General features: G+C 41.6%; 3 protein-coding genes across 11 annotated transcripts; all 3 read right to left on the reverse strand.

Annotated features, from left to right (window-relative positions):
- Positions 1-932: 932 nt before the first annotated feature.
- Positions 933-3,972, reverse strand: LOC4339165 (uncharacterized). The gene is made up of 2 exons (XM_015782354.3): positions 3,385-3,972; positions 933-3,038 (listed from the first exon to the last, which is right to left on the reverse strand). Exon 2 carries the CDS (start codon positions 3,003-3,005, stop codon positions 1,464-1,466), a length of 1,542 nt encoding a protein of 513 aa, XP_015637840.1. The 5' UTR covers positions 3,006-3,038; positions 3,385-3,972; the 3' UTR covers positions 933-1,463.
- A 701-nt stretch (positions 3,973-4,673) lies between these two features.
- LOC4339166 (vacuolar protein sorting 38) lies at positions 4,674-7,357 on the reverse strand. 8 transcript variants are annotated; one of them, XM_015782551.3, is made up of 7 exons: positions 7,143-7,357; positions 6,824-7,030; positions 6,564-6,726; positions 5,726-5,925; positions 5,266-5,340; positions 5,104-5,147; positions 4,674-4,979 (listed from the first exon to the last, which is right to left on the reverse strand). In XM_015782551.3, the coding sequence occupies exons 1-7, from the start codon at positions 7,272-7,274 to the stop codon at positions 4,952-4,954; spliced, it is 849 nt and encodes a 282-aa protein (XP_015638037.1). In that variant the 5' UTR covers positions 7,275-7,357; the 3' UTR covers positions 4,674-4,951. The 8 variants fall into 8 exon arrangements, with proteins under 8 accessions (XP_015638037.1, XP_066166874.1, XP_015638036.1 ...); XM_066310777.1 differs by having other exon boundaries at positions 4,674-4,986; XM_015782550.3 differs by having other exon boundaries at positions 5,104-5,150.
- Positions 7,358-8,079: 722 nt separating this feature from the next.
- LOC4339167 (transcription factor GAMYB) lies at positions 8,080-12,112 on the reverse strand. 2 transcript variants are annotated; one of them, XM_066310779.1, is made up of 6 exons: positions 11,855-12,112; positions 10,238-10,610; positions 9,152-9,515; positions 8,779-9,051; positions 8,416-8,583; positions 8,080-8,325 (listed from the first exon to the last, which is right to left on the reverse strand). In XM_066310779.1, exons 2-6 carry the CDS (start codon positions 10,607-10,609, stop codon positions 8,318-8,320), a joined length of 1,185 nt encoding a protein of 394 aa, XP_066166876.1. In that variant the 5' UTR covers position 10,610; positions 11,855-12,112; the 3' UTR covers positions 8,080-8,317. The 2 variants fall into 2 exon arrangements, with proteins under 2 accessions (XP_066166876.1, XP_066166875.1); XM_066310778.1 differs by having other exon boundaries at positions 8,659-9,051; positions 11,855-12,098.
- Between the last annotated feature and the right edge of the window lie 658 nt (positions 12,113-12,770).

A 12,770-nucleotide genomic window follows, 5' to 3' on the forward strand; every position in this document is an offset into this window, starting at 1 on the left:
TTGTGGAAATCCAATATTTCTTCCCTTTTTGAGAGGAGAAGCCAATGTCAGTAGCAGGTACCCTCATGTGTCCAATTAAAGTGTATACTTAAGCTCTAATAAATTGGTTGATGCGTATAACTCAATGATTTCGACTGAACATCACATACCTTATGGGCTCTTGTGAAGTCAGATTTGTGGTAGCGATTGGACCAGGAGATGATCAATCTCAAACAGTGATCAGCGTATTATCATAGCAATTATTTTTCTCCATTTTGTTTCATGATCATTCAGTCAGTTAGGTCACTTTTGTACCAAGTTGCTTGTAGAGAAATCAAGGATGTCTTTGGGAAGATGTGGCATCAACGACCTGATAAGACGTGAGAAGACACACATTTTATGGACGGCGAGCTTCTGATCAAAGAAAGTTCAGAAGAATCTGATCATTCAGAAGAATTCTTTTGGACTTAGCACATTTCACAAGCTACAAAATGCAACCATATCTGCAACTCTGCAAGCATGATTGTGGGGGACTTTGTTCTGTTTCTCCTTGAATTGTGTGACCCAAAGAGGGGAAGATTTGATGCCATTGAAGCAAGTGTAGTGTAGTGTACAGAGTACAGTATACTGTAGCAGCTCACATGGAAGGCTAGTGTCTTTGTTGATACCATGCTATGCTTCCAGCTGAGGAGAAGAATCTTGGCACAGGACAATTGATTCTCAAGTCCCAACTTTCTCTTATTGTAGCTGGTCACAGTTCCAGGACTGACTTCAGAGTTCTAGATTGCGACAGAGTTGGAAGAACGATATACTCCCTCCGTTCCTAAATATAAGCGTTTCTGGCTATGCACCTGAAACAATACGGCAGATATGTGCAGGTGTATAGTCAGGAATACTTATATTTGGGAATGGAGAGAGTACAAACAAGGAGAAATCAAGTGCTGGAATTCACATTTGTCACAACTGTTCAATATTCTAACCTCTTGGATGGAAATGGAATATGCCTTTCATACTTACTTACACTGAAGATTTATGTTCAAAAGAATGATATGTGCAGTAATAGTGTAATATATCATCCAGTTACATACACAACAACAATGCATAGCAAAACCTTGTGTTCTGAACTATGCAAATTGATCTGAAGAATGCAAATCTTTCATCACATGAAAACAAGAATAAAGAAAACGTTTACATCACAAGCAAAAGGCTATACAAGCTCGGATGAGGCTCCTCTGTTCTTTCATGACAAACTCTTCGCTGTCCCAAACTGACAAAGGCTTCAGTACGTCTGCTATGCACACTTTAGTGCAGTTCATCTTCGCTAAAACATCAACATTCTTGGCAATGGCATCAGAGAGATTTTCGAATGCTTCGGGGAGGTATCACGGATTCGTCAAAATGGGCATAGAGGTACATGATTCTGTTGTGGCCCCATTAGTGATAGCATTCAGAGTTCCATTGTTCAAGAAATTTATCCCATCTGATCATGTGCCTCCAACACATATAATATCACTTCCCATTGTAGGTATTGTAGGTAGCTCTGGTGATTCATACTCTCTACTAGAGTCATTTTTTATGTTGTTACTTATGTCCTCTTGATCAGCAACTGAAGAAATGATATCAGATTCAGTAACTGTACTCAATGTAGACGCACTTTTGTCACTGAATTGTCTCTGGAAATCACTTGCACTTGGCTCATCAATGTCCATTGCTTCGATGATAAAAGGTGGCTTAAATCTTGAGGGACGTCTCCCCTGGCTGCCAATGCTGAAGCTTTCATGCCTTGTGAAGAACATGTCCTGGTGGGGTATTGCGACATGTTCATGTAGATCACTTTCATCTGATTGCTCAAAAGGATGATCAAACGGATTCCTCCATGTATGCAGAACGGATGGAGCTGAGCCAGGAAATTCTGTCTCATCAGAACAAGAAAGAATATCAGATGGGTTTCTCTTGCAAACCTTATCATTATCGATGTCTAAGTTACTGTCAGGATCAAATACTATGTTCTTCCTTGATCTTCTCTTAACCATCAAGATCTCTAACCTACGATGCCTTTCCACCTCAGAGTACCCAAGATCCATGACATTCTTATCATCATCTACGGTTCCAAGAAATGCAGGATCAGTGCTGACATTCTTGTCATCGTTTTTGTTGGCCTTGCTCTTGTCAGATTCATAATTATTATCTCTCACAGTTCTAGAATCCTGAAGGGACATGTGGTTGTCCGAGTCATCATTTTGGATGGGATCAGGATGGGGGGAATCAGCACTGGAAAGAGGGTCAATCTCGTCCAGGACAGAAGCAATGCGTGTTCTAGGAGTACCAGGAGTGGTACCCTCTGTCTGATCATGATCAAAACCTGGTGAACCATCATGGCAGCCAACTCTACCAAATGGTGAATCCAAAGATGAGTCTAATGGACTGTCCACAGCAGCATTGATAGGCTCTACCTTAATATCAGAAAGCTTCTTCCTGCGACGAACAGAAAAGGCACGGCCCCATTTACAGGTACCAGCCGGTTTATCTTCTGAATCTACTTTCATCTCATCACTCTGTGAATCTGTTGATCCTCTATCATGACTTATCTTGCCCACCATCTCAACAACTTCGATAGCATCTTCTCTGGAAGAATTCAAGCCATCTTTGATTTCACCGTCATTTAAGCTCGCCGTGTTCTCTTTTGCCGAAAATCCCTTGTTTGCTTCCAAATGGATATTCCTGGACAAATCTGCATACTTGGGATCCGAAACCTCGGCGACAGATTTCCGTTCTTCCTTGATCTCAGCAACGTTTGTGCTGCCATGGCTTATCAGCACACCAAGGATAAGAGCGGCACATATGATTACAGGAGAGTGGGACAGAAGGAAAGCGAAGAAACCCGGCGAAGATCTGAATAGCAGGTAGAGCAGCAGGACCGGGAAGAGGAGAACCCAGTTTTCAGAAGCATATCTGTAGCTCATCCTGATTGAACACCTCAAGATCGTCCTTATACATGGCGTACCATGATCTGCCTCGACACCCATGGCCTTGTCCTCTATCAACTTGACAGCACAAATCTAGCAAAGAAACAAACGAAAAAGGCAATAGTTCAGCCAAAATAAGGATCTACTAGCAATGAATGAAGCAAAGAGAGAAAATGTTCCGTCCATAATTCTGAAACTCTCATGCTAAATAATTCCATGCTATATATACTACAGAATTACAAGAGATCAATTCAGGTAGTGCAGTAGTGGTAAGCAATAGCTGAAATCGAAAACTTGAAGAACAAAGATGCAATCCGTATAATCTTAAATCTCCTAGAACCAAAAAGCGAGTTCAGCAGCAGCATCCTGATCATCACCATCTCTGCTACGACATTACAACTGCGACTGATCGATGGCGCACGAAAGAAAGATTGTTTACCTTCAGGCGGCAGCCGGCGATCCGACGGCGAGATCTTGGTCCCTGAGGCTTCTTTCCTTCAGCGCGCCGGGAAGCAATCGGCAATGGCGGCCGTCGTCGTCGTCGGATCGAAGGCAAAGGTCGCAGCAAGGAGAGAGAGAGAGCACGAGGAGACGAGCTCAAGAAAGCGAGACAAGAAAGAGGCAGGCAAGCAGCACGGTGGTGGGGGCAGGTGGTGGGTGGGCCCGGCTGGTCAGCGTCGGCTGGCACTGTACCAACACCGTGACGTCGTCGTCGCCCTCGTCGTCGTCGGTCCGGCTGGACGCCGGTGGCGGTGGCACGTGTGCGCACGCCGGCGGTGGGCCCGCCGCCGGTTCACGCGAGGCCAGGTTTGGCGCGGCGCGGGAGCGTTTTCCCGCGTGTTTTGGTCTCTCGTCGTGTGGGTGGGGTGGGGTGGGTGAGATCTGGATTCCGTTTGCTTTCTTTCTGAATTCTGATCTCTAGCTCTCTCTCTCTCTCTCTCTTTCTTTCTGTGGCCTTTTTTTTTTGGGGGTGAGGATGGATCATGGACGGTGCCGAAAAGGCTCTCTTTTTAGCGGCTATTAATTCTGTGGTTCTCCGTCAATGCAGTGCTGCTCATGATGATGTTAACAGACGAAAGGGATCTGTGTTTAGTAACACCGAAAATTGTGCCTTTTCTTTTCTTAGGAGGGAGGACAATGAGATCATGTTTATTTTGATTGTTCACATTTCACATGATAATCTCTACTATTATTTTTTTACCGGTATTTTGGTGCGTCATCCGTGTTTAGGTCGGTTTTTTAAATCTGTTCGCTTTTAGAAATACATATCCGTATTTAAGTCAGATTTTAAGTTCGTTTACTTTTGAAAATACAAAATGAGTCGTATAAGAAATCTCTTTAAAAAAACTTGCATGCTAACTTGAGATAAAAGTCAGACTCCTAACTACATCTTATGATTTTCTAAACTAAAATATCCAAGCGAATTTCCACGGTGAATTTCACCCTAGCTAAACCGGATAAGAATTACAAGATTAAAATAATCTTCACCCATTGCAACACGCTTTTTTTGGTTTCTTTGGAATAATGGGCATGTGGTGAACCAGTCATGAGTAAATGTGCTTGGGACAAAGTCTCAAAGGGGATAATTCAATCCATTTGTCCCAGACAGCACATTTGGTTGGGGAAAGACGAATCTTTATATAATATGGAGTACTCCAGATCTGATTAGCTAAGGGTGCTACCATGAAGAAACTTAAAAAGTGTGTGCTTCTAGAGGCTCATACCACATATGTAAATATCATTTCATTCATTTTCATCTAGCAAAAAAACACCCAATGCACCTCTTTCCTGTGCATACAAAAACTCGGCACACCGAAAGAAGGCAAGAATCACAATAAAAGAACACAAAGAAACCCTATTTTTACATGTGTATGAACACCATCTCTACATCGCAAAGACTCCAAGAATACAGTTACCGCAGAATAGATCAACTGTATACATACTCATCCGATTGTATGATCCTAATAAGCTCTTGCAGATTATCAAATACGCGCCTTCCAGAGCTCTCAGCTCCAATGTAGTTCAAAAGCTGCTCTGTATCCTAACCACCCAGCAAGGAAATGATCATAATAACGATCTTAGTTTATGGGGAAAATAGATTAAACAAACATTACAACAAATAAGCAGCCAGAATAAAACATTAAGGGGGAAAACATACCTTGTGCAACAAGTAGATTGCATAGGATGCCTTAGTGGGGTCATCTTCTTGACATTCCACGAAAAGGGGGTAAACTGTCAGTTTTGGGTCGGTCATGTTGATACATGTACGCTCTGCTGAAGCAATGGATGCTGTTTCAGCTGAAGGCAAACAATCACTCACATAAGATCGCGATCCTCCAAAGTGCAAAGGGTATCGGAGGGGAACATGAAGATAGGAGGCTATGAGCAAAATTGCCTACAAAAAAATATAAAAAAATTGGCAACTGGTAACTCTATAACCCTTGAGAAAAAAACAAGCAGTGATCCAGTATGTGCATGCAGGAAGATGAATTTGAACATCTGCCATCATTCCTTCCTTACAAATGTTCAACACTGTAATGACCACAAATTTTGAAAAGCATGCATTGGCTTATTAATTTTGTGTTTCAAAAAGAATAGAAGGATGTATCTTAAGGCCATCTACAATGTTAATTGTGTTAATTGCCTAATTTGAGCATGAAAATGAGCATAGCTAGGTTGGAGCATCCATGCTATCAAGTAATCTTTTTAAGGGCAATGCTACATCAAGTAACTGACATTGATGTTTTATAGTACAGGACAGGAGTGCTGTGAAGACTTACATGCGCTGCATATCCCAGAACAGCTGCGGACCGCTGAAGATCCTTCTCACATATATCATTTTGTTTTCTTCTTTGCTTACCAATTTGCCAACCCAAAAATGTCAAAGCATGTATTTGTGGTAGTTTGATAACATTGAGTAGATGTGTTCCATTCTCTTCTGGAAGTGTTCCATTTTCTTCCGAAAGAGACCTATGTGCTCCTGAAAGTGTTTTGTAGTTTAACAGAACGAATTAGGAAAGAAATTTTCTGCCACTGTTCATCAATCCTCGGTAGAAAAATGTGCACTATCTGACAGGTTAACCGGTGTAATTCTTATGTCACTGATATGCTGTATGCAATAATGCAATGTAGTATGCCTATGTTTAAACATTTTTAAGCAGTACACTCCAAACTCTCCTTGTTTGCAGACAACAATATCTCCAAACAGAATAGCATGTGGAACACCTTCGCCAACTTAGACATAGACGATGCACGCCATAACGATGAGGGCAGAGCAATAAGTACAGAGATGGGTAGATTCAACATTAACTCAAGGAGTGATTCAGTGAACACACATGTATATAAACACACCTGGAAAATAACAATAGATACAACATCCAGAAGATATCTTGGTCTCTTGTAGTCTTTACCAATCTACCGGAAAAGAAGCCATTGAATAAAAGGGCATGGCAAACCAACCTATGATATATTCCTAGAGCATAAACCTAAGGCATCACTCTGCTGGTTAGCAATGTTTAAAGCTCCATACTTCTCATCAGAATAAACATACATATGTATTAGAACCATGCATATCCTTGGAGTGTCATTGTTCAAGACATGAGATTATTGGATTCTCACCATTAGTATTGGAATTGAGGTTTCGCCCATGCGGCAGATCATGGAATACCTTCACAGGGTACAATGCAGCAACCTGGCCAATCATACTCTGCTGCCTCATCCTTAACAGCCTCTGCAAATCCCCAAGCCGCGCCTTCTCTCCAGACAACGCTTCTTTCGCATCCTGCAATCAACATCGAAAAATCTCCCTGTAAACGCAGGAACAGGAACACACATAGGTACTCTCAATTCTCAATGCACGCGGCATTTGTGTCGATTACCTGCAGCCGCCGGCTCGCGGCGGCGACGGCGCCGGAGAGGCGCAGCACGCGGTCGATCTGCGCCTGGAGCTGCTCCCTGCGGCGGTCGACGCCCCGGGCCGCGTCCCTCCTGGCGACCAGCAACTCCCCCACCCGCGCCCGCCGGAGCTCCACCCGCGCCCGCATCTCGTCCAGCGCCGCGCCCTGCCGCCGCGACTCCTCCCTCACCTGCACACACACCGAATCAAATGGCCGACCGATCAGCCCCCCACTCACGCCAATCCACACGCCGCCCTAGCAAAGCAATCGGGCGCGGGCACGCAACGCGCGCACGGCGCACCTGGAGCGCGGCGTGGAGGCGGCGGGCGAGGCACGCGCGGGCCTCGTCGGCGGCCACGAGCCTCCCCCCGAGGCTGCCGACGCGGGCGAGCTCCGACGACGGTGGGCCCGCCCCGGCCGCGTCGGGGCTCATCGCGGCCGCGGGCCACCCGCGGCGGCGGCGGCGGCGGCCATGGAATGGTATCGAAATGGAATCGAATCGAATCTGCGTGAAGCGGGATGCGTTGCGGGGGAGCGGAAGCAAAGAGGAGAGCGGGGTGGGTGGGGTGATGACGTGGCGCGGCGCTTACGCAAGGGGAGGGTGCGGGTTTTGGTTTTGGAGTTGGTTCGTCTGGTCGATTCGCTTTCACAGAGTTTCAGCGAGTCCGCGACGACGTCAAGGCTAGTGACGTTTTCAAAGCCACGATGACTCCGGCGAGACAGTGATGCCACTACCTCCTCAAAATAAATCTATTTAGCATCTATTTTATAGATACCAATACAAAGGAAAAAGATCTATAAGTCTATAACAATCTTCCTTTATCAAATCCCAATATAATTATTTCTCATTTTATCTACTCGTAATATAATTATTCTCTAATTTTACAAATTCTGATGCAATGATTGCTTTAAAAATGAACTTATTTTGAGACAAATGGAAAGAGCTACTGGTGAACTTAATGTGGAACGGAGGAAGTAGGTTTCATCAGTTAATTATGTTTCTCAAACAGTTAAACGATATAATTTTTTAATGATAATTTTCTATATATAAAAGTTACTTTAAATATAAATTTATGTTTCAATTTTAAAATAATTAAAACTTAATTAAACATCTGACAATATGTCAAACGAGGCAAGTCGTCAGAGAAACACCAACCATATGCAAATGCAACCAAATCAACATTATACGCAACATGAAACAGAACGGTTTCCGCATTCAATGGCACAACATTGCAACATGTTGCAGCAAAATCTTTTGAATTCGACAGTTTAACACACACAATAGCAGATGAAATTCAACATAGCACGCATGGTAATTTCGACATGAAGAAAAGTAAAGGAGTACGGCAATATCCAAACTGGAAATCCTAATAAGAGAGATAGCAACGACTGGCTCGTTCACGAGCTTCATGGAATAAAATTCTTGGTTTCATGATGAGTTTATCCAAGAGAGCAGCAACTCATGACAATCTGGCGTCAGTTACCTGGAATTGCAAGAACAAATATTTTTAGAAAAAGGATGATTTCAACCATAAGCAAGTTCTATGAAACATAACATGCCATCACAAGTTCACCTTTAGTATCCAACTTGTTTTCCAAAAACAATTCATTTGTGTCTTCGAATATGGATAGATTAGTATCATTCAAATAGAAATATGATGTGAAATCATCTTGAAGAGGTGGAGCATCTCCTTCATATTGTGGCACTACCAGCTCATTAGAGGCAGCCATGGAGTTATGTGCTTCAAAAAGATATCAACAAATCAACAGCTAAATTACTATATAAGTAAAAGATGAAATAAGTAAACTATACGAACCGAAAGAAAGTTCAAAGTTATGAAGCTCTTCCGACGATACTGGACTATTGTGTGTGTAAAAATCAAGATCTTGTTCCCGATATCCCTTGCATAAAGGGAGTTCTGAAGAATCTGCCATACCTTCACATGGCATATTAATAGTAGGACTCAAACTCCCTCCAGAAAGCTCTTCTTTCATCACCACATAGTTCAATACATCAGTATCATTTAGTAATTCTTCTGATTGATCATTTAATAAAGCAAAGTTTGTTAGGTGCATCGCATAAGCCCTTGAGTAAACGAACTGGTTGTTTGGATCAAATTGGATTAAAGGGAGCTCCATCTGCAAAGCATCAGTTGTGGACAAAGCAGAGAGATTGCCATTTGAAATACCATGGTTGGCAAAGATAGAGGCTGCAAAAGATGGCATGGTCTTATCATTAGAGTTAGTCACAAAGTGATACGAAGTCAATACCAAAAGCTTATGTGTAGAGTGGTTTAGGGGATAGCTCACCTGATGGAAATATGTCATTGTTCGTTGTTTTCAACACAGGAAGTGGAATCTCATATTTTGCTACAACTTCTATTTGGTTTCTTTGATCTTCTATGGAGTCATAATCTTTTGATGCAAGTCTCCTATCAAGTATATTACTGATGGAAGCATCTGAAAACTGGGGTGCAGAATACATACTAGTAGTATCTTCTAGATGATTATTGGTCAGCTTCTCCCTAACGTTGGGGTCAGCAGACTCATGTTGATCTTCATTCAAAGCATCGTTGCATACATTAGCAGGATACAAAGGCGAACGATTGTTCTTGCATTTCTTTATTCGAGTGTTCCAGTAGTTCTTTATTTCATTATCAGTACGCCCTGGCAACTGAGAACATGTGGTCAAGTTAATAACAATGATAATAGATAGAACAATGCATATAACAGTAACAATGTTCTAAAACAACAACTAAGATAGTTATATGCATAAAGCTAGACCCCAAGTTTCACTTTAACTTTTAGCTTGTCCCACGGCTCCTTATTTTCAGTAGAACTAAACCAGGCCGATGATTGCAAGTGCAATGAAAAGATACTAGCAGTTTACTTTAAATAGCAACCCCTAAGCCATACAAGCAAAAATAGGCTACATTTCTAAGATAATTTCAAGGATGGGACTTTGACAATATTTATATCTGCTGATTAGGGTTGATCTGATTTGTGATGATAATCATATTTTAGGATAAACTTGTAATGCAAAAACTACCAAATATTAATTGAAATAAATGAAATGGATAACATTTGTTTAGTTGAAGAAAATAACTTCACCAACATTTGAACTACAAATATTAATAATACCCATACCTCCATGTAAAGGTTGCAAAACATATTTGTAATGCAACTGGAAAAAAAAACTACCCAACTTTAAATTAAATAACTTTACCAATGGATGAACTACAAATATTAATATCCCCGTACCTCCCCTCCATGTAAAGGTCACCAAACATACTTGTGATGCAAAAACTATTAAAGAACAACACTTTTATAAATGGTTTCAAGAGATATATATTTTGAGAGCAAAAGAAAAAAAAATGAACTACAAGGTAAACTTACATCAGCAGCCATCCGAGACCACTTATTCCCCATTTTGCGATGAAGATTAATAATTTTATTCTCTTCTTCCTTGCTGAAAGCCCCCTTCTTTAGGTTAGGCCTCAGATGGTTCATCCACCGAAGACGGCAACTCTTGCCACACCTCAAGAGGCCAGTGTTCTTCTGCACAAGCTTCCAGTTCCTTTCACCATGCTTCTTGATGTACTTCTCTAAGATGGAGTCCTCCCAAGATGTCCATGGACCTTTCTTCAACAGCAGGGCTACGGTGCTCCTTCTGCAATCTTTATCTTTATCAACAAATGACTCGTCATCGCTATTGCTCATATACCAGTGTGTCCTGTCAGAATCAGGATCGCTGTCGCTCTCGTGCATCCTGTCACAAACACGAGTTGAACTATCAAAAATAAAACAGAAATATGTGTACATGAAAATGTTAGGTCAGTGGCCACGGCTAGCAGAGATTAACAAATTTATACCCATATAAAACTTTTACAAAAATCGCCAAGGTATAAAAAAAAACGGATACAACACTTAATTTCTAAAATCAAGAAATGGAGTGACGCCTACTTATAAAAAAGAGTAAAATGCATGGAGGGTCATATAACTTGTTCAGATGTGTCGTGTAGGTCACTCTACTTTCAAAATGCACATTAAGTCACTAATACTTCCTCCGTTTCACAATGTAAGTCATTCTAGCATTTCTCACATTCATATTGATGTTAATGAATCTAAACATATATATCTATCTAGATTCATTAACATCAATATAAATGTGGAAAATGCTAGAATGATTTACATTGTGAAACGGAGGAAGTATGAGTTAAGTGAGTCATTAGCTCATTTAACTATCCAAATGATCACACTTTTTTACACATGACATGCCATCTAGGATTGAAAATTTGCTTCTAGATATGTGCAAAAAAAAAAACCCTGTTTTATTTCCCTTCTCCTAACACTACCCCTTGCCAATACACGGAATTCACAATATATATCAACTCACATCGATCAATTCCTGGAAGCTATATGTACTATTTATACAGGTATCGTAGCCATGAAGATTGCTTGTTGCTAACACGTTGTGCGCTAATTCCGGGATTGGCTAATGATGTACGGTAGGACTTAAACAAAATCACAATATAGAGGGTTTTTCTGCATTATGGAGACTATTCGTCAAAACAGCCATAAGTGAAATGATTCGATTAAATTAATTAAGTATGGGGTTATTTATGTGCAGAAGCAAATTTTCAATCATATGTGGCTATGCTCATATTTATAGTTAATTGTGTCAATAACTCACTTAACTCACATTAGTGACCTACATGTGCATTTTGAAAGAAAAGTGACCTATATGATACACCTAAACAAGTTAGATGATCCTCCATGCATTTTACTCTATAAAAAAATAATGAGATGCACTCACAGTTCCAATCTCAACTGAGATTGGTAATTTCAGTGAAGTAGATTGAAACGAGCACAGATTAGTAGATTACACAACATATCGTGCAAGAAACAGATCCACTAAAATCTCTTAGGACTATTCCCAACAATTCACCGATCAAACCACTAAATATGACCCCCCAAGAAAAGAATAAGCAACGCCACCGGTCCATTTTTTACCTGACCAAAAATGCAGGGTGACGGAGCGGTGGGCTGTCGGAGTGTGGAGTGTCGCCGGAGCCGGGACAAAACCTCCGCCCTCCCACCGGAAATGGTCACCGGCCGCCACTCTCTGCGACGGAAGAGACGCGATGTGAAGGGGAGTTCGCTGAGGCGAGATGGGAGATGGAGATGGGAGATCGCCTCCCCCGGCAATGGCGGAGCGGGGAGTTTCGGGGGCGGCGGCGTGAGCGCGAGCACGAGTATATGTGCGGCAACGTCGCGTCGGCTGAGCGGTGGTTCCATTCCAAGTCTATCTCAGTCCAAATGATTTTTCTTTTTTTTTAAGTAAAGAAAGGAACGAATTTTATTTTTAATCCAGGCCGTCCGTTTCTCTCCTCTTGACCTAGCGAATCAGACGGCTTCGGAGCCTCGGATGCCCACCTGAACCGGAAGCCGTACTCTCTGTTCGTATAATCGTACCAACCGAGATTTGACTGGGGAGTACTCCTAATACAACAAATCATTATGTCCAGATTCATTGAGATACGTCACATCTTGACTCTTTTTAGGACTTGCACCTTTTATTTGTTGCATTCGATTTGATGTTTAGCGGATCATACTAGGATGAAGGTATCGTATACATAGTGTATATCACCATAGGATAAATGCACTATTTACATATATAGTTTGTGTAAGAATTTAATTTGTTGCACTTTTAATATATCGTTTATATTATTAGCGGTTTAAAGGCTTGTTTTCATATCAAGGATAAAAGTGTAATACGTAGAACGATTTGCCTTGTTTCTTCACTGCAAAATCCAACATATTTTAAATTCTAGTTGCTGTATTCCTGACGCAAAGTAAATACTCATCGCTTTACCAGAATAGATTTGAATCCATAATCTACCTCTACCAGAGAATGAATCTAAAATCC

This window comes from Oryza sativa, chromosome 5, assembly GCF_034140825.1.
Source record: "Oryza sativa Japonica Group chromosome 5, ASM3414082v1".
Classification (NCBI taxonomy): Eukaryota; Viridiplantae; Streptophyta; class Magnoliopsida; order Poales; family Poaceae; genus Oryza; species Oryza sativa.

Bases quoted from the DNA above. Each gene is read 5' to 3' on its own strand.
- LOC4339165 (XM_015782354.3), bottom strand. From the start codon at position 3,005: ATGGGTGTCGAGGCAGATCATGGTACGCCATGTATAAGGACGATCTTG.
- LOC4339166 (XM_015782548.3), bottom strand. From the start codon at position 7,274: ATGAGCCCCGACGCGGCCGGGGCGGGCCCACCGTCGTCGGAGCTCGCC. The intron at 5,341-5,725 runs GTAAGTCTTCAC...ATTTTTTTGTAG, and splicing joins TTCTGGGATATGCAGCGCAT to GCAATTTTGCTCATAGCCTC. The intron at 4,987-5,103 runs GTATGTTTTCCC...CTGGGTGGTTAG, and splicing joins CAATCTACTTGTTGCACAAG to GATACAGAGCAGCTTTTGAA.
- LOC4339167 (XM_066310778.1), bottom strand. From the start codon at position 10,609: ATGCACGAGAGCGACAGCGATCCTGATTCTGACAGGACACACTGGTAT. The intron at 9,516-10,237 runs GTAAGTTTACCT...ACATGTTCTCAG, and splicing joins GGTCTCGGATGGCTGCTGAT to TTGCCAGGGCGTACTGATAA. The intron at 9,052-9,151 runs GTGAGCTATCCC...CATCTTTTGCAG, and splicing joins CAATGACATATTTCCATCAG to CCTCTATCTTTGCCAACCAT.